General features: G+C 40.4%; 1 protein-coding gene across 3 annotated transcripts in view; it reads right to left on the reverse strand.

The window, feature by feature from the left end:
- LOC120914282 (major histocompatibility complex class I-related gene protein-like) overlaps nucleotides 1-19,690 on the reverse strand; it is a 34,611-nt gene extending 14,921 nt beyond the window's left edge. Inside the window, exons 1-4 of one of the 3 annotated variants that reach the window (XM_040324909.1) lie at nucleotides 19,526-19,688; nucleotides 6,437-6,649; nucleotides 2,585-2,848; nucleotides 311-598 (exon numbers count right to left, since the gene is read on the reverse strand). In XM_040324909.1, coding sequence (XP_040180843.1) covers nucleotides 311-598; nucleotides 2,585-2,702 — 406 coding nt within the window. In that variant the 5' untranslated portion in view covers nucleotides 2,703-2,848; nucleotides 6,437-6,649; nucleotides 19,526-19,688. Of the gene's footprint in view, nucleotides 1-310; nucleotides 599-2,584; nucleotides 2,849-6,436; nucleotides 6,875-19,525 lie in introns of those variants that run through there. The other 2 variants (XM_040324907.1, XM_040324908.1) reach the window with 2 other exon arrangements.
- Between the last annotated feature and the right edge of the window lie 838 nt (nucleotides 19,691-20,528).

A 20,528-nucleotide genomic window follows, 5' to 3' on the forward strand; every position in this document is an offset into this window, starting at 1 on the left:
TTGCTTTCTTATTTGTCCCTAGAATGCATTGTAATGGGCCTCCTTACTACCAATCATTATCTGAGGTAGGTTATTGAGGAATAATGGCAGCTTTCTGAGGTCTGGTGGTAGAGAAGACCTGTAAATAGCATGTGTCATCTCCCTACAGAGCCATGAGATCTGAACAAGCAGCTCTAAAACTATGGATCTTAGCATTAATACCATTATGGAGGACACAGTCTGCACCCAGGAGCTCTTCTCATTTTATGGCTGGTACACGCCTACTAGAAGATAACAATTATAATTCCATCAAATAAATTTTTTTTCTTACCAGGTTTTAATGTCTCTTTCATATAGTCCAGGTAGACCTTGAACCATGTCTTACACTCCTGCTCCATATACCACTTTTGCTTTTCAGCGCTGGACTTGCGGCCATTCCAGACATCAGTCATCTTCTCTGCATCAGGCATCAGGGAAACATACTGGGAAATAAATGTATCCAATGCTATAAAAAGATACCCATTGGCTGCAAACTCTTCATATCCGCTAACGTTCTCATTCTCATCTCCAGACATCTGGCACCAAAATCGAACTTGTAAAACAAACCCGTTATTTCGATCTGCAAGAAAAATAACAATAAAAGTATTTATTAATTTATACGTATATTATATTATATATTATTATATATATATTTAGTGATAACAAAAGCAATTTTAAATGTAAACAATTAGGCTCAATTAAAGGGGTCGTAAAGGAAAAAAAATTCCCCTAAATAGCTTCCTTTACCTTAGTGCCGTCCTCCTTCACTTACCTCATCCTTCAATTTTGCTTTTAAATGTCCTTATTTCTTCTGAGAAATCCTCACTTCCTGTTCTTCTGTCTGTAACTCCACACAGTAATGCGAGGCTTTCTCCCTGGTGTGGAGAAAGGCTCTTGAGGGGGGAGTGGGTGAGCAGGAGAGTCAGAACACTCTCTACTTTGCAGATAGAGAAAGGAGCTGTGTGTTAGTGGGCATCCTGACACTCCTGCTCTCCCCCTCCCCCTCAAGAGGCTTTCTCCACACCAGGAAGAAAGCCTTGCATTACGGTGTGGAGTTACAGACAGAAGAACAGGAAGTGAGTATTTCTCAGAAGAAATAAGGACATTTAAAAGCAAAATTGAAGGATGAGGTAAGTGAAGGAGGACTACACTAAGGTAAAGGAAGCTATTTAGGGGGAAGAAATGTTTTCCTTTACAACCCCTTAAATAAGGTCCAGGGAAAAAATTGTGAAGAATAGTCAGTTGAGGCAATCAATCAATTTTTCACTTTGATTAAAAGGGCAGCAGCTTGAAAATGACAGTTGCTGTTTAATTACATATAGATGGATTACTGCACTATGCTATTTGGCCAGGTAAATTCAATGTTACCACTCTTTTTAAACAATCTGGGCAAAGCAACAGGTTTGTTTTAATCCCTCTACAGAAGCATACACAGCACCTTTTTTTTGGACATTTTGGACACTAAATTTACAGGTACCTAGAGGCGACTATGGGAAAAAGAGCTCCTGGCTAGCAATCAGGGACAGCTTGCGCACTAGAATTAAAATTAAATGCTAGTGCTAGCAGAGATCAGGCTGATAAACACAAGTGCTGGCAGTGATCGTGGTTGATCTTGCTAACACTGTGTTTTTGGGGATGCTATACTATCGGGGACACTGGTATACTTCTGATCGTGAACAGAATACTGATACCTTCAGATACTATACTGGTAATGGTGATGATCAGCAACTTATAGTGTGACTGTGATAGTGTGGCGTGCAATCTCCCTAGTGACACAAATACAGTGTATGTGAGTGCATAAGTGCTGCTTTTACTCACACAGTCTCTGGCTTTCTTCTCTACCTGAACGAAAAAAGCTCAGGGAGGAAAAAACAGCCAGATACTGTGTGTTTCGTTTAATATACACACAGAGGGCTGTACTGTGACTTGGCTACCGCAGATCAGCAGGTGTACAGACAAAATCATTGGCTTAAACCTTCTGACAAACGCAAGATGTAACCAATCACAGCACAGGTCAGCAAAGGGTGCATGCATGCCTGTCCCAATCCTGAAAGAAAGTCTGTAGCGTACCATATGTTGCCTAGCCTGGCTGTGCCACTCACTCATAGTAAATGTATTGGTGGGAAGTGGTTAAATGCAAGCAGTGTAAGTATCTAAATTTGACCAGGTATCAGCCTTTTGCAGTTTCTGTACAGCAGAGCTTAGCAAGGAGAGGGCAGGAGCAGTGCAAAGAGACAACCAGGCATGTTGCGGTGCAAGGATCATTCTGATAGGAGGAAAGTACAGAATGACAGAGAGATGAGCTCATCAGTGTGCTGCTTCTCATTTCACTGTCCAGTCGCAGGGTGGGGATGAGGCAGAGATGTTTAAGTGGAAGTCAAACTGCAGCAGAAAAAGATCAGCTTCCCTACCCTGCAAAGGCAGGACTTTGCTGTGTGGCAGAGCTGTGTCAATTTCAGATCTGGATGGACATGAATAGAAATTGTTTGGCAGGTAAAAGGATGTTTTTTACATTATCTATGTAAACCTCTTCTTCTAATCTTATGGTTGATATCTAAATCTTTACCTTTGGTGTTGTTGAAATGTTTTATTATGTCACGTGTTATCTCCTGCTGCCTGCCCTCATAATACTGAGCAATCTGGGTCTGATTCTCCCAATGATGAGGATTTATATCTGTCTCCATCCAGGGCAGGAGAAGCTGTACTCTCCGGGTCTTACTGTCATATCTGGAAATCTGTATATCATCTACGTAACCCACAGCTTGATAGGATGGGTTCCCTGCTCCAGGAGAGGAGTCTGTCGTAAAATGATAGCGAAGGCTGTGGGAGTCTGTAAAAATAAATTAAAAAGTAAGATTGAATTATTCTTTGAAATCCCTGCTACATTTTTCACTTCTTTTCAAACAATCTATCTCTTGAAAGAGTCAGAGGTAAGTCAAATGACCTAAGAATAAGCAGACTTAATTGCGAACCTGAATCTGTACATGTCCAATCTGTGAAAAACTGCAACATTTGTAAATACCATCTTGATTCTGCATGACGGATTACGAAGTTTGATACTTTGATATTCAAAAAATGTTGATGTGTCATAAAGTTTTTGATCCAGCCAAATGTGCAGATTAATCTACTAATCTGTATCATGTATATTTATCAATAACCATTTTCATTCCCACGTAGATAGAACTTCCCATTAGAACCAATTGATACATTAGAAATTTAGATACATTAGAAAATTAGAAAACAACATGACCTAGCTTTTGCTTCAGTTGGTGGCTTATAGAAGCAGATGCTGAGAATTTCTGGACAGCTGACCACATAATTTTTAATGGGCACCAACCCTAAACTGCTTAGTTTGCCGACAAATGTTCTGGTCCATGTTAACCTGAAAATAGAATTTACGAACAGACTATGCTCTGATGGAACTTTAATCAGAGGTAAACCATACTTTTCAATAACACAAGCTAACATGTGATCTGTAATTTCAGAGTTTGCCGACAGGTGGTACGGGAAGCAATTTCTATAAGTCACTGGGGCAGTACATGGAGTACTCATATCGGATAGATTACATTTTCTGAGCAATGTGGCCTTGTGTTCAGAGAACCTGTAGCGGTGATCTTAGAAATATATTTAGTAGGGGATGATGGTCTTCTAAATAGAGAACATGCAAATGGGTTTTCAAAATGCAGGGACTACAAGCATTTAACAAGGTTCCACAATCTACTTTCTCAGTTTCTCTCCCATGGAGTAGTTTGGCATTCCAGTGCCTCAGGAATTGAGAAATGACCCTATCTCTTGCTACCAACAGAATGTAAAAAATGCAAGTACCAAACGCAATGAGGTTCCAAGGGGATATGCAGATAACCACAGTAAGGGCAGCTCCAACTACTCCTGGGACATAAGCACAAAACAACAAATAAAGTCCTGTGTAAGTCCAAAGAGCCAAGGAGTAGCTAAAATAAAAACTTGAATGTAAGGTTAAAAAGCATGATATGCAAGAGTGGCAAGACTTGTACATCATCAATGGAGAGGAGAAACACATAATACCAAAAGCTGAAGGATGACACATGATCCTGGAGCAAACAGTCAGTTACACCACCCAGGGGCCTGAGGACAGTAGGAGAAGTGTGTGGATTACATCTACCGGAAGTCACGTGTCCCGGAACCAGATGTGATGTCATGATATTATCATGATGTCAATGCACAATAAAAAGGAACTATTCTTTAGGTAAATACAATAGTTCCTGAGTCTGTGAATGTCTATGCCCATTTAAAATTCAGGCTACCTTAAGCAATAAAAAAAGAAAAAAGGGAATGGGTACCTAGAAACCCTGGGACTATGAAGTGGTGCTGATGAAGTGTAACAAGACACCAATTTTAGAAAAATAGAAAACGTTTTTTAATTCATTAATACATACAAATATAAATAAATAAATAAAGAACCAACTGAAGTCTTTTAAATAAACGGATTTCAACAAAGTGAGACGACTTGTTGCAGTTGTAGTTCACTCACTAGTTCACTCGACATGTTTCGCTCGCATTTGAGCTTCCTCAAGAGTTTAGAACTAACTACAAAGTATCAAAAGAGATAAGTGTAAAACAGATGGTCAATGAAACAATATATATATAGCAAATATAATTGTCAAATACATGTAGATATAGCAAAATATATTGAATACTTGTAGATATATCATGGTTAACAATGTATTTGACAATTATATTTGCTATATATATATATTGTTTCATTGACCATCTGTTTTACACTTATCTCTTTTGATACTTTGTAGTTAGTTCTAAACTCTTGAGGAAGCTCAAATGCGAGCAAAACATGTTGAGTGAACTACAACTACAACAAGTCGTTTCACTTTGTTGAAATCCGTTTATTTAAAATACTTCAGTTGGTTCTTTATTTATTTATTTTTTTATATTTGTATGTATTAATGAATTAAAACCCTTTTTCTATTTTTCTAAAATTGGTGTCTTGTTACACTTCATCAGCACCGCTTCATAGTCCCAGGGTTTCTAGGTACCCATTCCCCTTTTTATTTTTTTCTCGCATATATGGGATGAGGTGCTTGAAATTTGAGTGTCTGTATATCCACAAAATATCACAATCCTTTAAGCAATGTTTTAGGCAAGGGCAATGCATCATTAAGAAACTATTTGCTAATGTCTATATACTGGAACTTTATCTACATTAACCTGAATGTTTATTTTGGTTGACAGTTTATAGACCACCTTTCGAATACCCAGCTTATGCCCCAAACATCATGCAGAACATTTCTTTTTATTTAATGAAAAAATCTAATATGATATAAAATATGCTGAAGAAGAGTTTATTGTTTTCAGGCCTGCCAAAGACCAACAAACATAAACTGAAACCTTATACATTTGTTTTTCATAGGCATTTTTGTGATTTTGTGATCATTTGCCAGCCTTGTTCTAGAGGCTTTAAAGATTACATTTTACCAAGGTAGCTCTCAGCTTCACCCTCCAATTTCATAAGAATGGTTTCATCCCTTTGCAGCTTCATTAAGTCCCACATTAAGAAGAATATACCAGACAATTACACTATTAGTCAATTTGTTCAGTAGAATTCAGAATTCTGATGGGAATATTTTTTTGCCATGCACACCCAACAATTAAAAGTAGTAGCCTAAAGAATAGGAATTCAAGCATACCTATACTAAAATGTAATGATAGACAAACACAGACAGATAGATAGATAGATAGATAGATAGATAGATAGATAGATAGATAGATAGATAGATAGATAGATAGATAGATAGATAGATAGAAAAAAATGCTCCAGGTTCTTCAGGTGTTACGCCCCATACAGACGAGCGGGATTCCCGGCGGTAAAAAGTTTGCCGGGAATCCCGGGGGGAAAACCGAGAACCTGCTCGGTCACTTTCCCAGTGTACACACTAGAGGTTTTCCCATCAGGAAAACTGCAATGAGAGCTTTGGTTGGGAATCCCGGCCGTGTGTATGCTCCACCGCTGTGTTTCCCATAGGGAAACTGCCAGGAAAAAGACTGTCGGGAATCACGGCAGGAAAAAAGAGAACATGTTCTCATTTTTCCTGCCGCGATTCCCAGCGGTTTTCCTGTTGGGAAAACTGGCATGGAGCATACACACGGACACTTTTCCCGGCCAAAAGCTGTCATGGCATTTTTCCCGATGGGAAAACTGGTGGTGTGTACGAGGCATTAGTCACATAGCAAAAATCTTAAGTATTTTACTTACAAGATCACTACTAAAGGAGAGAATTAGTCGATCTTAACTCTAATCCTCCCCGACAGCAAGTGAGATCAGTCTTTAGTATTTGGTGCAGCATTTTCAGTTAGGTACATATAACAGAGTTATCCCATTTCCTATCCAATCCACAGAGGAGATTGTGGATAGGCTGTACTGTTTTACCTCCAAGTCATAATCCATCTGTCCTTCAAACATTGTGGTTGTCAATAACGGAGATGCTACCAAGACTCCAGAACCTGTTTTGCTCTCCGCCTGACGTTGGTCACCATTGCACTTCTCCTTCACTTTCAGCCATTTACATTTATGCCTTATCCAGGAATTCCCAGATAAGGAAAATGTGGCTTACACTGCACCAGATTCACTTATCTCTCACTGCTGTAGTAAGAAAAACACAAACATTTTATAAATATTGAAACATTTTAACAAAATAATGCATTATAATTGAATTAACCAGAACCCCCTGCCATCCCATAGTATTCTAGAATACTTCATGTTTTACAGTGAGATCAATACTACATTACATGCTGCAGAAGACACTAACTTTGCACATAGATTAAAGCTGAAGTCCAGGCAGATATAAAATGAATGCATACAGATTAGGGCTGCAACTAACGATTATTTTCATAATTGATTAGTTGGCCGATTGTTTCAATTAATATATTAATAACCTTAAAAAAAGTGTGGCCATACAACGTTTTCCTTCAAAAAAATTCTAATCTTAAGAACGTTTGTTAGATTTTTTAATCGTCAGTGGGGTCAAATCAACGTTTGTTTTCAACCACAGTGACGGGGAAGTTTAGAAACAATAGAAAACTTCTTGGTCAAAGGAATTCTCAGACAGTGTATGCGGTTTTTCATTCAGAAATTACATTCATTTTAAAACTGTGTTAAAAGCAAGTGAACATTTTAAACATTCTTTCATTCAGCGAATGTACAAAGATTTTTAGTATTAATATAATATGAACAATAGTGATTATTTGATCTTTTTGTACTGTAAAGGGCTACTTTTCTTGAGCAAAGTCCGCGCTTTGCTCGAGCATTTTTCTTTTCACGACGTACAACACGTACAACAGCACTATAAAGGGGAAGTTCCATTCAGATGGCGCCACCCTTTGAGCTGCTTTTGCTGATTTCGTGTTAATAAAAGTTTGGTGAGAGACGATTCACGGCTTTTCAGTCTGTTACAGCGTGATGAATGTGCTATCTCCATTACAAACGCTAGTTTTACCAGAACGAGTGCTCCCGTCTCATAACTTGCTTCTAAGCATGCGTGTTTTTTTCATGTCGTTAAAGCCTACACACGACCGTTTTTCACGACGTAAAAAACGACACGACAATTTAGAGCATGTTCTAAATTTTTACTGCCCATTTTTCATGTCGAGAAAAATGCTCTGGAGCCCACACAGGATCGTTTTTAATGACCATTTTTAAAAATTGCATTTTTCACATCATGAAAAACGGTCGTGTGTACGCGTCATAAGTCCATTCAGAGTGATGACCCCACTGCATTCACCCTCCTGACTATGTTGTTGGACCGGGGGGTGTATAAATAGCAAAAGTGGCTTCACAAATTTGATAATTCACATTTATGATTTAGACTAAGCATTTAATTGTTTGCCTGGAGTTTAGCTTTAAAGCAGAGGACAATATTCAAAGCAAAGCAACCCCATCAGAGTTCATCTTTTACTGATATGGCATTCTAGAAAAAAAATCATATTTCATCTAATTAATATTATTGGATTACTTGGAGAAATATTTCAGCCAAACATGAAAATGTTACTTTAAACCCAGGAGACAAACCTTAGCTGCTAAGTGGCCATAGTTTTCATCCGGGCATTTAGTGGAGCTGATTGGCTGGTAAAAATGGGGCTTTGTCACAATCCTTTTATACTAGCAAAGAGAACATACTGCAAATATAACCCAACATACTAAGCCTGACAGGCAGCACCACCTTTCAAACTCAGCCTTTCAAGTCAATGGGGCTTTCCCTGCAACCAGGAGCCAAGTTTTTTTTCTATTGAAAAGCCTGTGGCGTGCAAAACACAACCCAAAAACGTCACCCGGTGCAGGAAAAAAGTGCACACACATAAGGAGGTGCAACAAAAACCTGTGACGGGTGCATACGTCAATTGGCCCTCCAAAGAGGGCCCACCCCTGATCCCCCGGGGCGCAAGGCTCCTGACAGGGACTGAGGTAGTCAGTGGTCCATGCAGCCGAAGCCACATGAACCCATCCAAGGCCCATGAAGGCTCTAGCTGCATATACAAATGGCTCATTCACACTGTACAAGCCCCATCACCCATGTGAATGTAGCCTAAGGCTATATTCACAACAGTGATTAGGGCCGATGAGAATTGTAGCAGCAGCTCCTGCTGCGGCTCTCAGTGATTAGGTGCGGCCACTGGCCCCGTACACTATAATGATAGGTCACCAGTGGCCACAGTTATTTGAAGTCCTCTCTGCACAGTAAGTATGTCCAGCGGAGAGACGCGAATAGCTGTGGCCGCCAGCGACCTGTCATAGTGAATGGAATATAGTGAAATGGGTCTTTGATTCCTGGTGCTACTATTCACACCGGCCCAAATCACCGTTTGGGAATGTAACCTAGCTCATCATTCATTTCAAGAGACCTGATACAATGTACCTATACAGCAAAGTAAACACACACAAACTATTTCCAACATTGTTACAATGAATACTTTCATCCAGTTTTCAAACCAGTTTATATGACATTCCAGTACAACATTACTTTTACTAATATGATCAAAACCAGCATTGTAAAATATATAAATATATATGTATATATATATATATATATATATATATATATATAATACATTCATTTAATAATATGATCAAAACCAGCATGTTAAATACATATAGTACAGTGTGTGTGTATATATATATATATATATATATATATATATATATATAAAACAAAGTATCAAGCTAATAGAACCAAAGTCCGATTGATAAAACAGCGCTAGTTATTGGATGAAGTCCAACTCCTCATACAACAAAAGTCCAGCAAAAAAGGTACATTTCTACGGTGATATGTGCTTCTAGGATAGGCTTTGTAGTGCACCCTACACCAATTCCCAGTCTTCACCTCGAAAGTGGGTCACACTCCCCCTCTGGGGTTTACACTCACCAGGAGGTATATAAATTAGAGCCTTGTATACCGATTTCTCTTATTCAGACTTCCATCATCTCTCCAGGGTCAGCAGGGGTTAATTTCATTCAGGGCACATAAAAAAACAAGGCACTAAATAGTGTAATCACGTTTTAATAAATGCCCCCCTGTAAACACAGCCCCGCTTCCAATATACGTACAATATATACACTTGTAATGAACATTGAAAAGAGAATGAAAAGGGTTCACCGCTGTCCTCTGAACGCAGGGGCCGCACGTGTGCTAAAAAGCACTATGCTGATAAGACCTTTCCCGGTTACAGTCTGGTTGGCGGTCGAACGCACTTCTCTTCCTGGTTACGCCGTTGTAGCCACGCCCTGACGCATTTCATCACTTCCGACAGAGGGTGCACTACAAAGCCTATGCTAAAAGCACATATCACCGTAGAACTGTACCTTTTTTTCTGGACTTTTGTTGTATAAGGAGTTGGACTTCATCCATTAACTAGCGCTGTTTTATCAATCGGACTTTGGTTCTATTAGCTTGATACTTTGTTTTATGTTTTATAAATGTCTTTTCATTTATTTTAAACAGCTGCTGCTATAGATAAATTCACTTTATCTTGAGGATTTATATATCGAGTGTTTACTCAATTTATTTATTTATCATTTAACTTACTGTGAGATATTTTTCCTACCAGATGTTACCCATAGACAGTTAATACATATTTTCCTTGGCGCCGGGAAGTGCACTGTGCACCTGTGCACCTTTTTGTGCACCTCTGTCTGATATATATATATATTATAAATAATAAACACAGCATCCATGATATATATTTTGTCTGTTCTTTTTTTTTTCATTTGTTACACCCTTCCATTTTGACAGGTTTTGATAGTATATAGATATCGGATTGTTCCCATACCACCATTAACTTTATCATATTTATATACTCATATTTATATACTTACATTATTGTTCAGACAAAGAACATTTATTTGTATATACAATTTTAACATGTTATAATATTAATAATTATTATTATTATTGCTATTATTTTTGGTGTTATTATTATAATTATTATTTTTATTATTACTACATGTTAAAATTGTATATACAAATGAATGTTCTTTGACAGAACAATAATGTAAGTTTATAAAGTATATAATAATAATAATAATAATAATAATTAGTATTATTGCTATTATTATTGGTGTTATTATATTATTATTATTATTATCATTATTATTATTATTATTATTATTATTATTAATCATAGTTTTTCTCATTTTTAACAGTATTAAGAATAATGGGCCAGATTCACAGTGGAGATACGACGGCGTATCTCCTGATACGCCGTCGTATCCCTGTTTCTATCTATGCGACTGATTCATAGAATCAGTTACGCATAGATAGCCAGAAGATCCGACAGGTGTAATTGTTTTACACTGTCGGATCTTAGGATGCAATACTGCGGCCGCCGCTGGGGGGGAGTTTGCGTCGTAAACCAGCGTTGGGTATGCAAATTAGGAGTTACGGCGATTCACGATGGATTTTCGCGTTAGCTACGTCGCCGCTAGTCTAGTTTCCCGTCGCAAAGTTAGTGGTCGTTTTAGGTGCCCTAACTTTAGTCAGCAAGCATATTGCTGTCTAAAGTATGGCCGTCGTTCCCGCGTCGAAATTTAAAAATCAACGTCGTTTGCGTAAGCCGTCCGGGAATACGGAATTACGCTATGCGCGTCGCCGTTCGAAAAAATTACGTCACGGCGAGCAATGCACGACGGGAGTTCAGAAACGGAGCATGCGCGGTAGGTTCGGCGCGGGGGCGCGCTTAATTTAAATGGCACACGCCCATTTAAATTGGCCCGCCTTGCGCCGGAGGCCGCCGGCATAGGTTTTCATCGCAAGTGCTTGGTGAATCAGGCCTCAAATTGGTCCTCACTCAGCACTTAGGTTCCAAAAGCCACACATTGATATGATCACTGAATTGATTTTGCTTTGGAACTAAATTAATCAAATTAAATAGGGATCATGAGCTACTCAATTGATTTAACAAGCATCTTATTGATTTTAACACTGTCGATCGGCAGTGATGCAATTTTATCACTTGTTTCTGATCAATCAAATCTGCACGTCTGCATAAATTATCATTTTAAATTATTTTTAACCACTTCAGCTCCGGAAGATTTGGCTGCTCAATGACCAGGTAATTTTTTGTGTAACGGCACTGCGTCGCTTTAACTGACAATTGCGCGGTTGTGCGACATGTACCCAAACAAAATTGGCATTCTTTTTTTCCCACAAATAGAGATTTCTTTTTGTGGTATTTGATCACCTCTGCGGTTTTTATTTTTTGCGCTATAAACAAAAAAATACCTTTTTGCTATAATAAATATCACCAGTTTTTTTTTTCTAAAAAGCAAATTTTTTCCTTAGTTTAGGCCGATATGTATTCTTCTAAATATTTTTGGTAATAAAAATCGCAATAAGCGTATATTTATTGGTTTGCGCAAAAGTTATAGGGTCTACAAAATAGGGGAAAGATTTATGGCATTTTTATTATTATTATTTTATTACTAGTAATGGCGGTGATCAACGATTTTTATCAGGACTGCAACATTATGGTCGACAGATCGGACACTTTTGACACATTTTTGGGACCATAGGCATTTATACAGCGATCAGTGCTATAAAATGCACTGATTACTGTGTAAATGGGACTGTCAGGAAAGGGGTTAACAGTAGGGGGCGATCAAGTGGTTAACTGTGTGTCCTAGGGAGTGATTCTATGTGGGGGGATAGGATTGGCTGGAAGAGGAGACCGATCATTGTTCCTACTTAGTATGAACAACAGATTGCTCTCCTCACCCCTGACAGCACGGAGATCTGTCTGTTTACATTGACAGATCTCAACTCTGTCTCTGTGTGGAACGATCATGGGTGTAGTCATCGCGACCGCTGGGCACGCGCATCGGCTCCGGCAGCACGCCCCTAGTGGTAAAAAGGCAAACCGAGGTATAGCTACGTCGGTTTCACCCAGGGGAGCCAACCTGCCGCAGTAAAACTGCGGCGGCTGGTCGGGAAGGGGTCAATGGTTCATACCATATTTGTTCCATCCTTTAATATTTTATTCCAGTGGTCTCCAAACTGCGTCCAGGGTGCCGAATGCGGCTCTTTGCTTACCTTTATCTGGCCCTTGGGATTATTTCTCCTACTGACACTGACAATGGGGGCATAATTCTTGCCACTGACACTAACAATGGGGGACTATTCCTCCCGCTGATGCCAATGCTGGGCACCCTTCCACCCACTGACACCAATGATGGGGCACTATTCCTCTCACTAAAGATGTGACATTATTTGCTCCCACTGACACCAGGACATTTCTACTCTCAATGGTCTCAGTCCAACCCTCCTAACGTCTGAAGGACAGTAAACTGGCCCCTTGTTTAGAAAGTTTGGAGATCTCTGTTTGTGCCTTGGTTCACACTGCTGCGAATTCAAAATCGCGGTAAAATGCGCGATTTTTACCGCGATTTCGCGGCTGCGATTTTGCCGCGATTTCGGCCGCAATTTAATGTAAATCGCGGCCCGAAATCGCAAAAAGTAGTACAGGAACTACTTTTTGAAATCGCAGATGCAGCGTCGCACTGATTAGGACAGTGCCATTGCCAACAATTGCCGCCGATTTGAGATGCGATTTGACATGTCAAATCACATCTCAAATCGTTCCAAATCGTACCCAGTGTGAACCAGGGCTTAATCAATGATGAATGGCTTATGTGTGAACACTCATATCTAAATTGATCACAAATTATTGTATGTATAACCACACCTCTCAGTCACTACATCACTATAGGATTAAAGCTGAACTCTGGGCACAATTTTTTTTATTTAAACATATTTCTCAATAGACACAAAGGATATAGATCCACTTTCTGTGCACCTAATTCCTTTGCAAACCCAGGTTTTACCTTATACATTTAGTAGTGACATCACTGTGTTGTACATAGCCTGTGCATAGGGCAGAGCTGTGGGAGGGACCCAGCAGGCTCCACCCACTACAGGCTACCTGCAGAAATCTACAGAAGGGGGAGGAGACAAGACCAGTCACCCTGCACAAGGAGAGAGAGCAGCAGTGAGCGGTCTTTATTACAGGAAGCTCCTGAGAGAAACTTTCACATTGAATTACAGATCTGTAAGAAATACACAAAGCACACCCAGATTCAAGGGAGAGTACACGTGATTTTTGTACAATATTTACTTTTTTCCAGAGTTCAACTTTAGATAGTGATGTAGTGACACGGAGGGAGGGGCGGTGGTGTGGAGGGAACTATATTTAGATAGTCAGGAGACTGAAGAATTTACAAATGTTTGTTTTAGCTGAATTCCATCATCACGCCACAGTACAAACTGTTCTAAAAGTGAGAAGGAAGTCCCACAGTCATAATAGTACATACTGTGAATAGGTTATTCTAACAAGTTATAATGGAAAAAATACTGCGCTAGTTCAAAGACTAATTAAAGTGAAAGCTGCGACTAAAAATGTTATACAACATTACAACCACTATACAAAGAAAAAGTCACGCTAAAAGTGTCTAATAATGAGATGCACTAAAAACAGCGCAAAAAATGTGAAAACCAAAGTGACACAAACATGCTATGAGCAAATTGAGTTGTGAATGGATTACACGGTTGTGGGTTATAACTACAATCCACAATAAAGTCCAAAACTACAGGTGTTCACATTCAATGATCTCCCAAGTGAAAAACGTTATCCACAAACGTCCTAGGGAAAAGTGATGATAGAAGCATCTCCACCACGATCACACACTGCCTCTTACAGGAAATATACGATCTCTAAATTATAGGAGATCATATACAGCATAGACCGATGATATCCTTGAATCTTATCGCCAAACCAGGACACTCACACTGATGGGTTGCCTCAAACAGTACGCCAGTAAGAGATATATAAAAGAGAGGAGGGAACTCGCATAGCGTAAAATCCTCGAGTATTTATTAGAAAATAAAAAGATGTACACTTACATCAATTCTGTGACATGGAGCATATAAAATAACAAGTCGGCCGGCTCCACGAACATGCAGCCAGTATCTTCCGGGTCTCATCACTTGACGCGGTGACGTCAGAACGTCGCCTCCCAACGTTTCGTCTCGATGGGGACGTGGTCAAGGTATCCCGTGACCATGTCCCCATCGAGACGAAACATTGGGAGGCGACGTTCTGACATCACCACGTCAAGTGATCAGACCCAGAAGATACGGGGTGCATGTTCGTGGAGCCGGCCGGCTTGTTATTTTATATGCTCCATGTCACAGAATTGATGTAAGTGTACATCTTTTTATTTTCTAATAAATACTGGAGGATTTTACGCTATGCGAGTTCCATCCTCTCTTTTATATATCTCTTACTGGCGTACTGTTTGAGGCAACCCATCAGTGTGAGTGTCCTGGTTTAGCGATAAGATTCAAATATACAGCTATATTTAAAAATGTAGCTGTATATTAGCTGTATATTACTGCCAAAGAACAACCCAAAATAAATGATACAGCTCCTCACAATTGCAGCAATACCACAGATGTGTATAGTATTTGTTTGTACCTGTATTAGGGCCCAGAAACAATAGTGCGCATTTTGCTAATTTTTCTTTCCTAAAACACATTGACATTGATACTAAATTAAAAAATACCTTTTTTTAATCCTACCTAAAACACACTGACCCTGACCTCTGACTCTGCCCATGAACTTTGACCCTAACCTTGACCCTAACTTTCACCCTGATCAAACACTGTTTTATGTATATTTTTTTCTTTTACACATACTGTTCTTTGTTTAACTTTTCTCCTCTAGTAAAGGGAAAAAGATACAATGCGTTATATAATGGATCCTCTATGTATACAATGTATTATATAATGGATCCTCTTTGTATACAATGCATTATATAATGGATCCTGTATTTATAAAATGTATTATAATGGCTCCTGTATGTATACAATGTATTATATAACAGATCCTGTATGTATACAATGCATTGAATAACGGATCCTGCATGTATACAATGTATTATATAACGGATCCTGTATGTATACAATGTACAGTATTATAAAATGGATCCTGTATTTATACAATGTATTATATAATGGATCCTCTTTGTATACAATGCATTATATAATGGATCCTCTTTGTATACAATGCATTATATAATGGATCCTGTATTTATAAAATGTATTATAATGGCTCCTGTATGTATACAATGTATTATATAACAGATCCTGTATGTATACAATGTATTATATAATGGATCCTGTATGTATACAATGTATTATAAAATGGATCCTGTATTTATAAAATTTATTAATATGGCTCCTGTATGTATACAATGCATTATATAATGGATTCTGTATGTATACAATGCATTATATAATGCATCCTGTATGTATACAATGCATTATATAATGGCTCCTGTATGTATACAATGCATTTTATAATGGATCCTGTATGTATACAATGCATTATATAATGGATCCTGTATGTATACAATGCATTATATAATGGATCCTGTATGTATACAATGCATTATATAATGGATCCTGTATACAATGTATTATTTCAGTGGTCTCCAAACTACAGCCTGTGGGCCAATTGCGGCTCTTTGTCAGCCTTTATCCAGCCTCCTGCTGACAGCAACGGCAGGGCATATTCTTGCCACTGACACCAATGATGGGGCATTATTCCTCCTCTTACTTACCACAGTAGGTATGTAATTATTTTACTCCCATTGTCCACCAAGCATTTTTTACTCCCACTGATGCTCAGGCATTTTCTACTCCCACTGGCCACAATCCGGCCCCATAGAGTCTGAAGGACAGTAAACTGGCCCTTTGTTTAGAAAATTTGGTGACCCCTGTATTACATAATGGATCAAGAGGAGAAAAAAAAACACAGGGGGGGCCTGTACAGTGACTGATCACTGTGATAGCCAATCAGAGACTATCATAGCAATCAGGTGATCAGAAACCAGGCCTAACAATTCCCAATCATTAGTACAGGACCCGGGAGCTTTCAGTGAGATTTTGTGATGGTAGCATGCAGTGAGCTCTCATCAAAAACACAGCCACGCATAGATACAGCCTCACAAAAGAAGACCCACTTCCATGAGGCCACATATATGCATATGCTTGCTTGGAAGGGGTTGAAGAGGATCTTCCCACACCCCCTTACTACTCTATAAACCTAGTATTAATGTATAGAGGGAAATAAACAATCATACTTACCTATATCCTTGTAACCTTTTCTTCATATTTATCTATTTACCCTGCCTCTGTGTTTCCTGGGTCCCATGCCGCCATTTTGAAACTTTACTTGATACTGCATATGGCCAAGATGAAGCTCAACAAAAAAGAGAAAACCTTGATTTAGCCTCGGCCACACTGATGTCCCTTGGGAAGGCAATGTCACCATTTCCTTCAGGGAAATCTAGTACACAAGATCTCAGGGAGAAGTTTTTTCCCCAGTAATTAAATATAATTTATTATTGTATATGCATGAAATGAGGCTCATGATGTTATGTGCTGCATTTTGTGCACGTGCAGTATGACAATTCTGTGGGATCTCGCAGTTTAGGTCTGAGATTTCCCTGAAGGCAATACAGATGTTGCTTTCCCCAGGGGCATCTGTGCAGCAACTGCTCCATCAACACTAGCTTGAGGCAGGGTTCATACTATAGTAGGGTGACCAGACATCCCCGGTTTCTGGGGACAGTCCAGAATTAAGCACACTGGGCCAGATTCACATAGCCCGGGCGCAGCGTAACGTAACCGATTTAGGTTATACCGCCGCAAATTTTCTGTCTAAGTGCCCGATCCACAAAGCACTTACCTGGAAATTTTCGGCGGTGTATCCTAAATCCATCCGGCGCAAGGCGGGCCAATTCAAATGGGGCGGGTACCATTTAAATTAGGCGCGCTCCCGCGCCGGACGTACTGCGCATGCTCCCGACGCAAATTTCCCGATGTGCTTTGCGCGAAATTACGACGCGCCGACGTTTTGTGAATCGCGAAGTGAAAAAAAGACTTGCGCTGGGAAATTTTTTTTAAAAAAAAAAATTAAAAAGCGACGCGGGAAAGACAAGTATACTTTTACATGGTGTACTAAGTTTACACTTTGTAAAAGGTGCCCTATCTTTGCGACGGCAAACTAACACTTGCGGCGACGTAACGACGGGAAAACGTTTCGTGGATCGCCGTAACTGCTAATTTGCATACCCGACGCTGGTTTACGACGCAAAATCCCCCCAGCGGCGGCCGCGGTACTGCATCCTAAGATCCGACAGTGTAAAACTATTACACCTGTCGGATCTTAGGACTAGCTATGCGTAACTGATTCAATGAATCAGTCGCATAGATAGAAACAGGGATACGACGGCGTATCTGCAGATACGCCGTCGTATCCCTTTTGTGAATCTGGCCCACTGTCCCCAGACCAAGTCTGTCCCCAGTTTTGTCCCCGGATTGGATTTGAACAGGGGGTGGGGCAGTTTCAAAGTCAGTGCAGAATAAAAAAATAATCTGAATTAAACACCCCCGCTCCACCACACCTACTAGCTTAGGGGGGTGTATTTTTTCCCATTATCGGTGCCCCTTTCTGATGTGCTGGTCGGAGAGGAGGGAATATTTCTTCTGTTTCGGGTGTATGCCCATTCAACTCCACTTGCATGTTCTTCTACCTTGGCTCAAGTCCCGGCCAGCCGCCTGCCTGCTTATCTCCTTGCCTTCCCTGGCGGAGTGATTCACAAAGCACTTGCCTGTAAAGTTGCGGCGGCGGCGGTGGCGGCGTAGCGTAAAAGGTAAATGATGTCGCAAGGACGTCATTGGCTTCGACGTAAGCGTCCAGCGCCATTCACGGACGACTTACGCAAACGACGTAAAATTTTAAAATCGCGACGCGGGAACGACGTCCATACTTACCATTGACTGCGCCTCCTAATAGTAGGAGCAGCCTTACGACGAAACCGACTTACGCAAACGACGTAAAAAACTACCGCCGGGCGCACGTACGTTTGTGAATCGGCGTAAGTATGCAATTTGCATACTCTACGCTGACAACTATGGGAGCGCCACCTATCGGCCAGCGTCAGAATGCACCCTAAGATACGACGGCGTAAGAGACTTATGCCAGTCGTATCTTAGGCTACAGTCGGCGTATCTAGCTTTCTGAATACATAAAATAGATACGCCGGCGCAGCTTTTGAATTACGCGGCGTATCTATGGATACGCCGGCGTAATTCGTTCCTGAGTCTACCCCAAAGTGTTGATTTTGCATCGGCATGCAGAGATGCGTGCTGATAATAATTTTAGAGAAAGGGGGAAAGGTACACCTTAAAGCGGGAGTTCACCCATTTATTAAATTTTTTTTTTTCTCCCCTTAGATTCCTGCTCGTTCGGTCTAGGGGAATCGGCTATTTGTATTAAAATATGATCCGTACTTACCCGTTTTCGAGATGCATCTTCTTCCGTCGCTTCCGGGTATGGGTCTTCGGGAGCGGGCGTTCCTTCTTGATTGACAGTCTTCCGAGAGGCTTCCGACGGTCGCATCCATCGCGTCACTCGTAGCCGAAAGAAGCCGAACGTCGGTGCGGCTCTATACTGCGCCTGCGCACCGACGTTCGGCTTCTTTCGGAAAATCGTGACGCGATGGATGCGACCGTCGGAAGCCTCTCGGAAGACTGTCAATCAAGAAGGAACGCCCATTCCCGCAGCCCATACCCGGAAGCGATGGAGAGGATGCATCTCGTAAACGGGTAAGTACTGCACATATTTTAAAACAAATAGCCGATTCCCCTAGAGAAAACGAGCAGGAATCTAAGGGGAAAAGGTGCCCTCTAAGGGTGAACCACCGCTTTAAATGAAGCATATAAATGGTAACTAATATAAAACATATAAGATAAAGTATAAAAACACATAAAAGTGAAGGTTAAAATAAAAATAAAAATTCAAAAGGGCAGAATTTTTCTGAAAATGACATTGAGGCAAAGTACACTACTACCAACTGATGAAACAAATACATCAATAAATATATAATTATGATAAGAGCACTAACCTGCAGAAGAGATCAATAAACGCAAATAGTTTATCAGTACATAGTGGAGGAGATCCATCTTAAGGAGCCGTAATTTCTTTTATGTCGCAATAACTAGTCTCAATGAGTTTTCTCCACTTACTTCTTACGGGGATTTCCTGAAGCTCACTGATTTGATAACACAGATCAGGCCACATTTCTTTACTACAGTAACCTCTGCCTCTAAACAAAAGCCAGGAAAAGGAAACACGTGACTAAAAACTGTGAAGCCGCAAAGCCATTATGTCACAAACTGTTTTTTTATAGACTGAAGATTACAAATGTTTGCTTATTACTGTACATTAAATAATAAAAGTACTTAAATTGCTACACCAATTCAGGAAAGTTTGCGTACATACATGGGCTTCCGCAGAACTTTTTTCAGGGAGGGCATCATTTTAGGGTCACCCATGCGCCGCCCTTTTTCGACAATGTCATTATCACATTATCATGGTCAGAGACTGCAGATATAGTACAGTCCCTAGGACCCAGCGAAACTACAGCAGTGATCCCTCCGTCTGGACGATCGCTCACTCTGAGTTCCCCCCGGGGCGATTCTGGTCAGTAGTGTAGCATGTCTGTACCCTGGCAGTGGCTCAGTCTTTCTCTCTCTGGTGGCGCTTGGTAGCGTGGCTCTCTCTCTGGTGGTGCTGGACAGCATGGCTCTCTCTCTCTGGTAGCACTGGGTAGAGTAGCTCTCTCTCTGGTGGCACTGGGCAGCATGGCTCTCTCTCTCTCTCTCTCTCTCTGGTTTCTGCCTAGCACACGTCTCTTTCTTTGTCCTGTAGCACTCACTCCCTCAGCTTTTTTCCAGGCTGCAGTCTCTCTCTTGATCGAGCTGTAGCCTCCTTCCTGTGGAAAATGGGGCCGCCGATAGTCGGGACTACATGTCCCATGATGCTCTCCTAGTCTCCTTTGATTGGCCCTCAGTTATGGCCAATGGGGGAAAAGGCAGAACGGGCAGGAAGCTGGGTGGGGACCATAG

This window comes from Rana temporaria, chromosome 9, assembly GCF_905171775.1.
Source record: "Rana temporaria chromosome 9, aRanTem1.1, whole genome shotgun sequence".
Classification (NCBI taxonomy): Eukaryota; Metazoa; Chordata; class Amphibia; order Anura; family Ranidae; genus Rana; species Rana temporaria.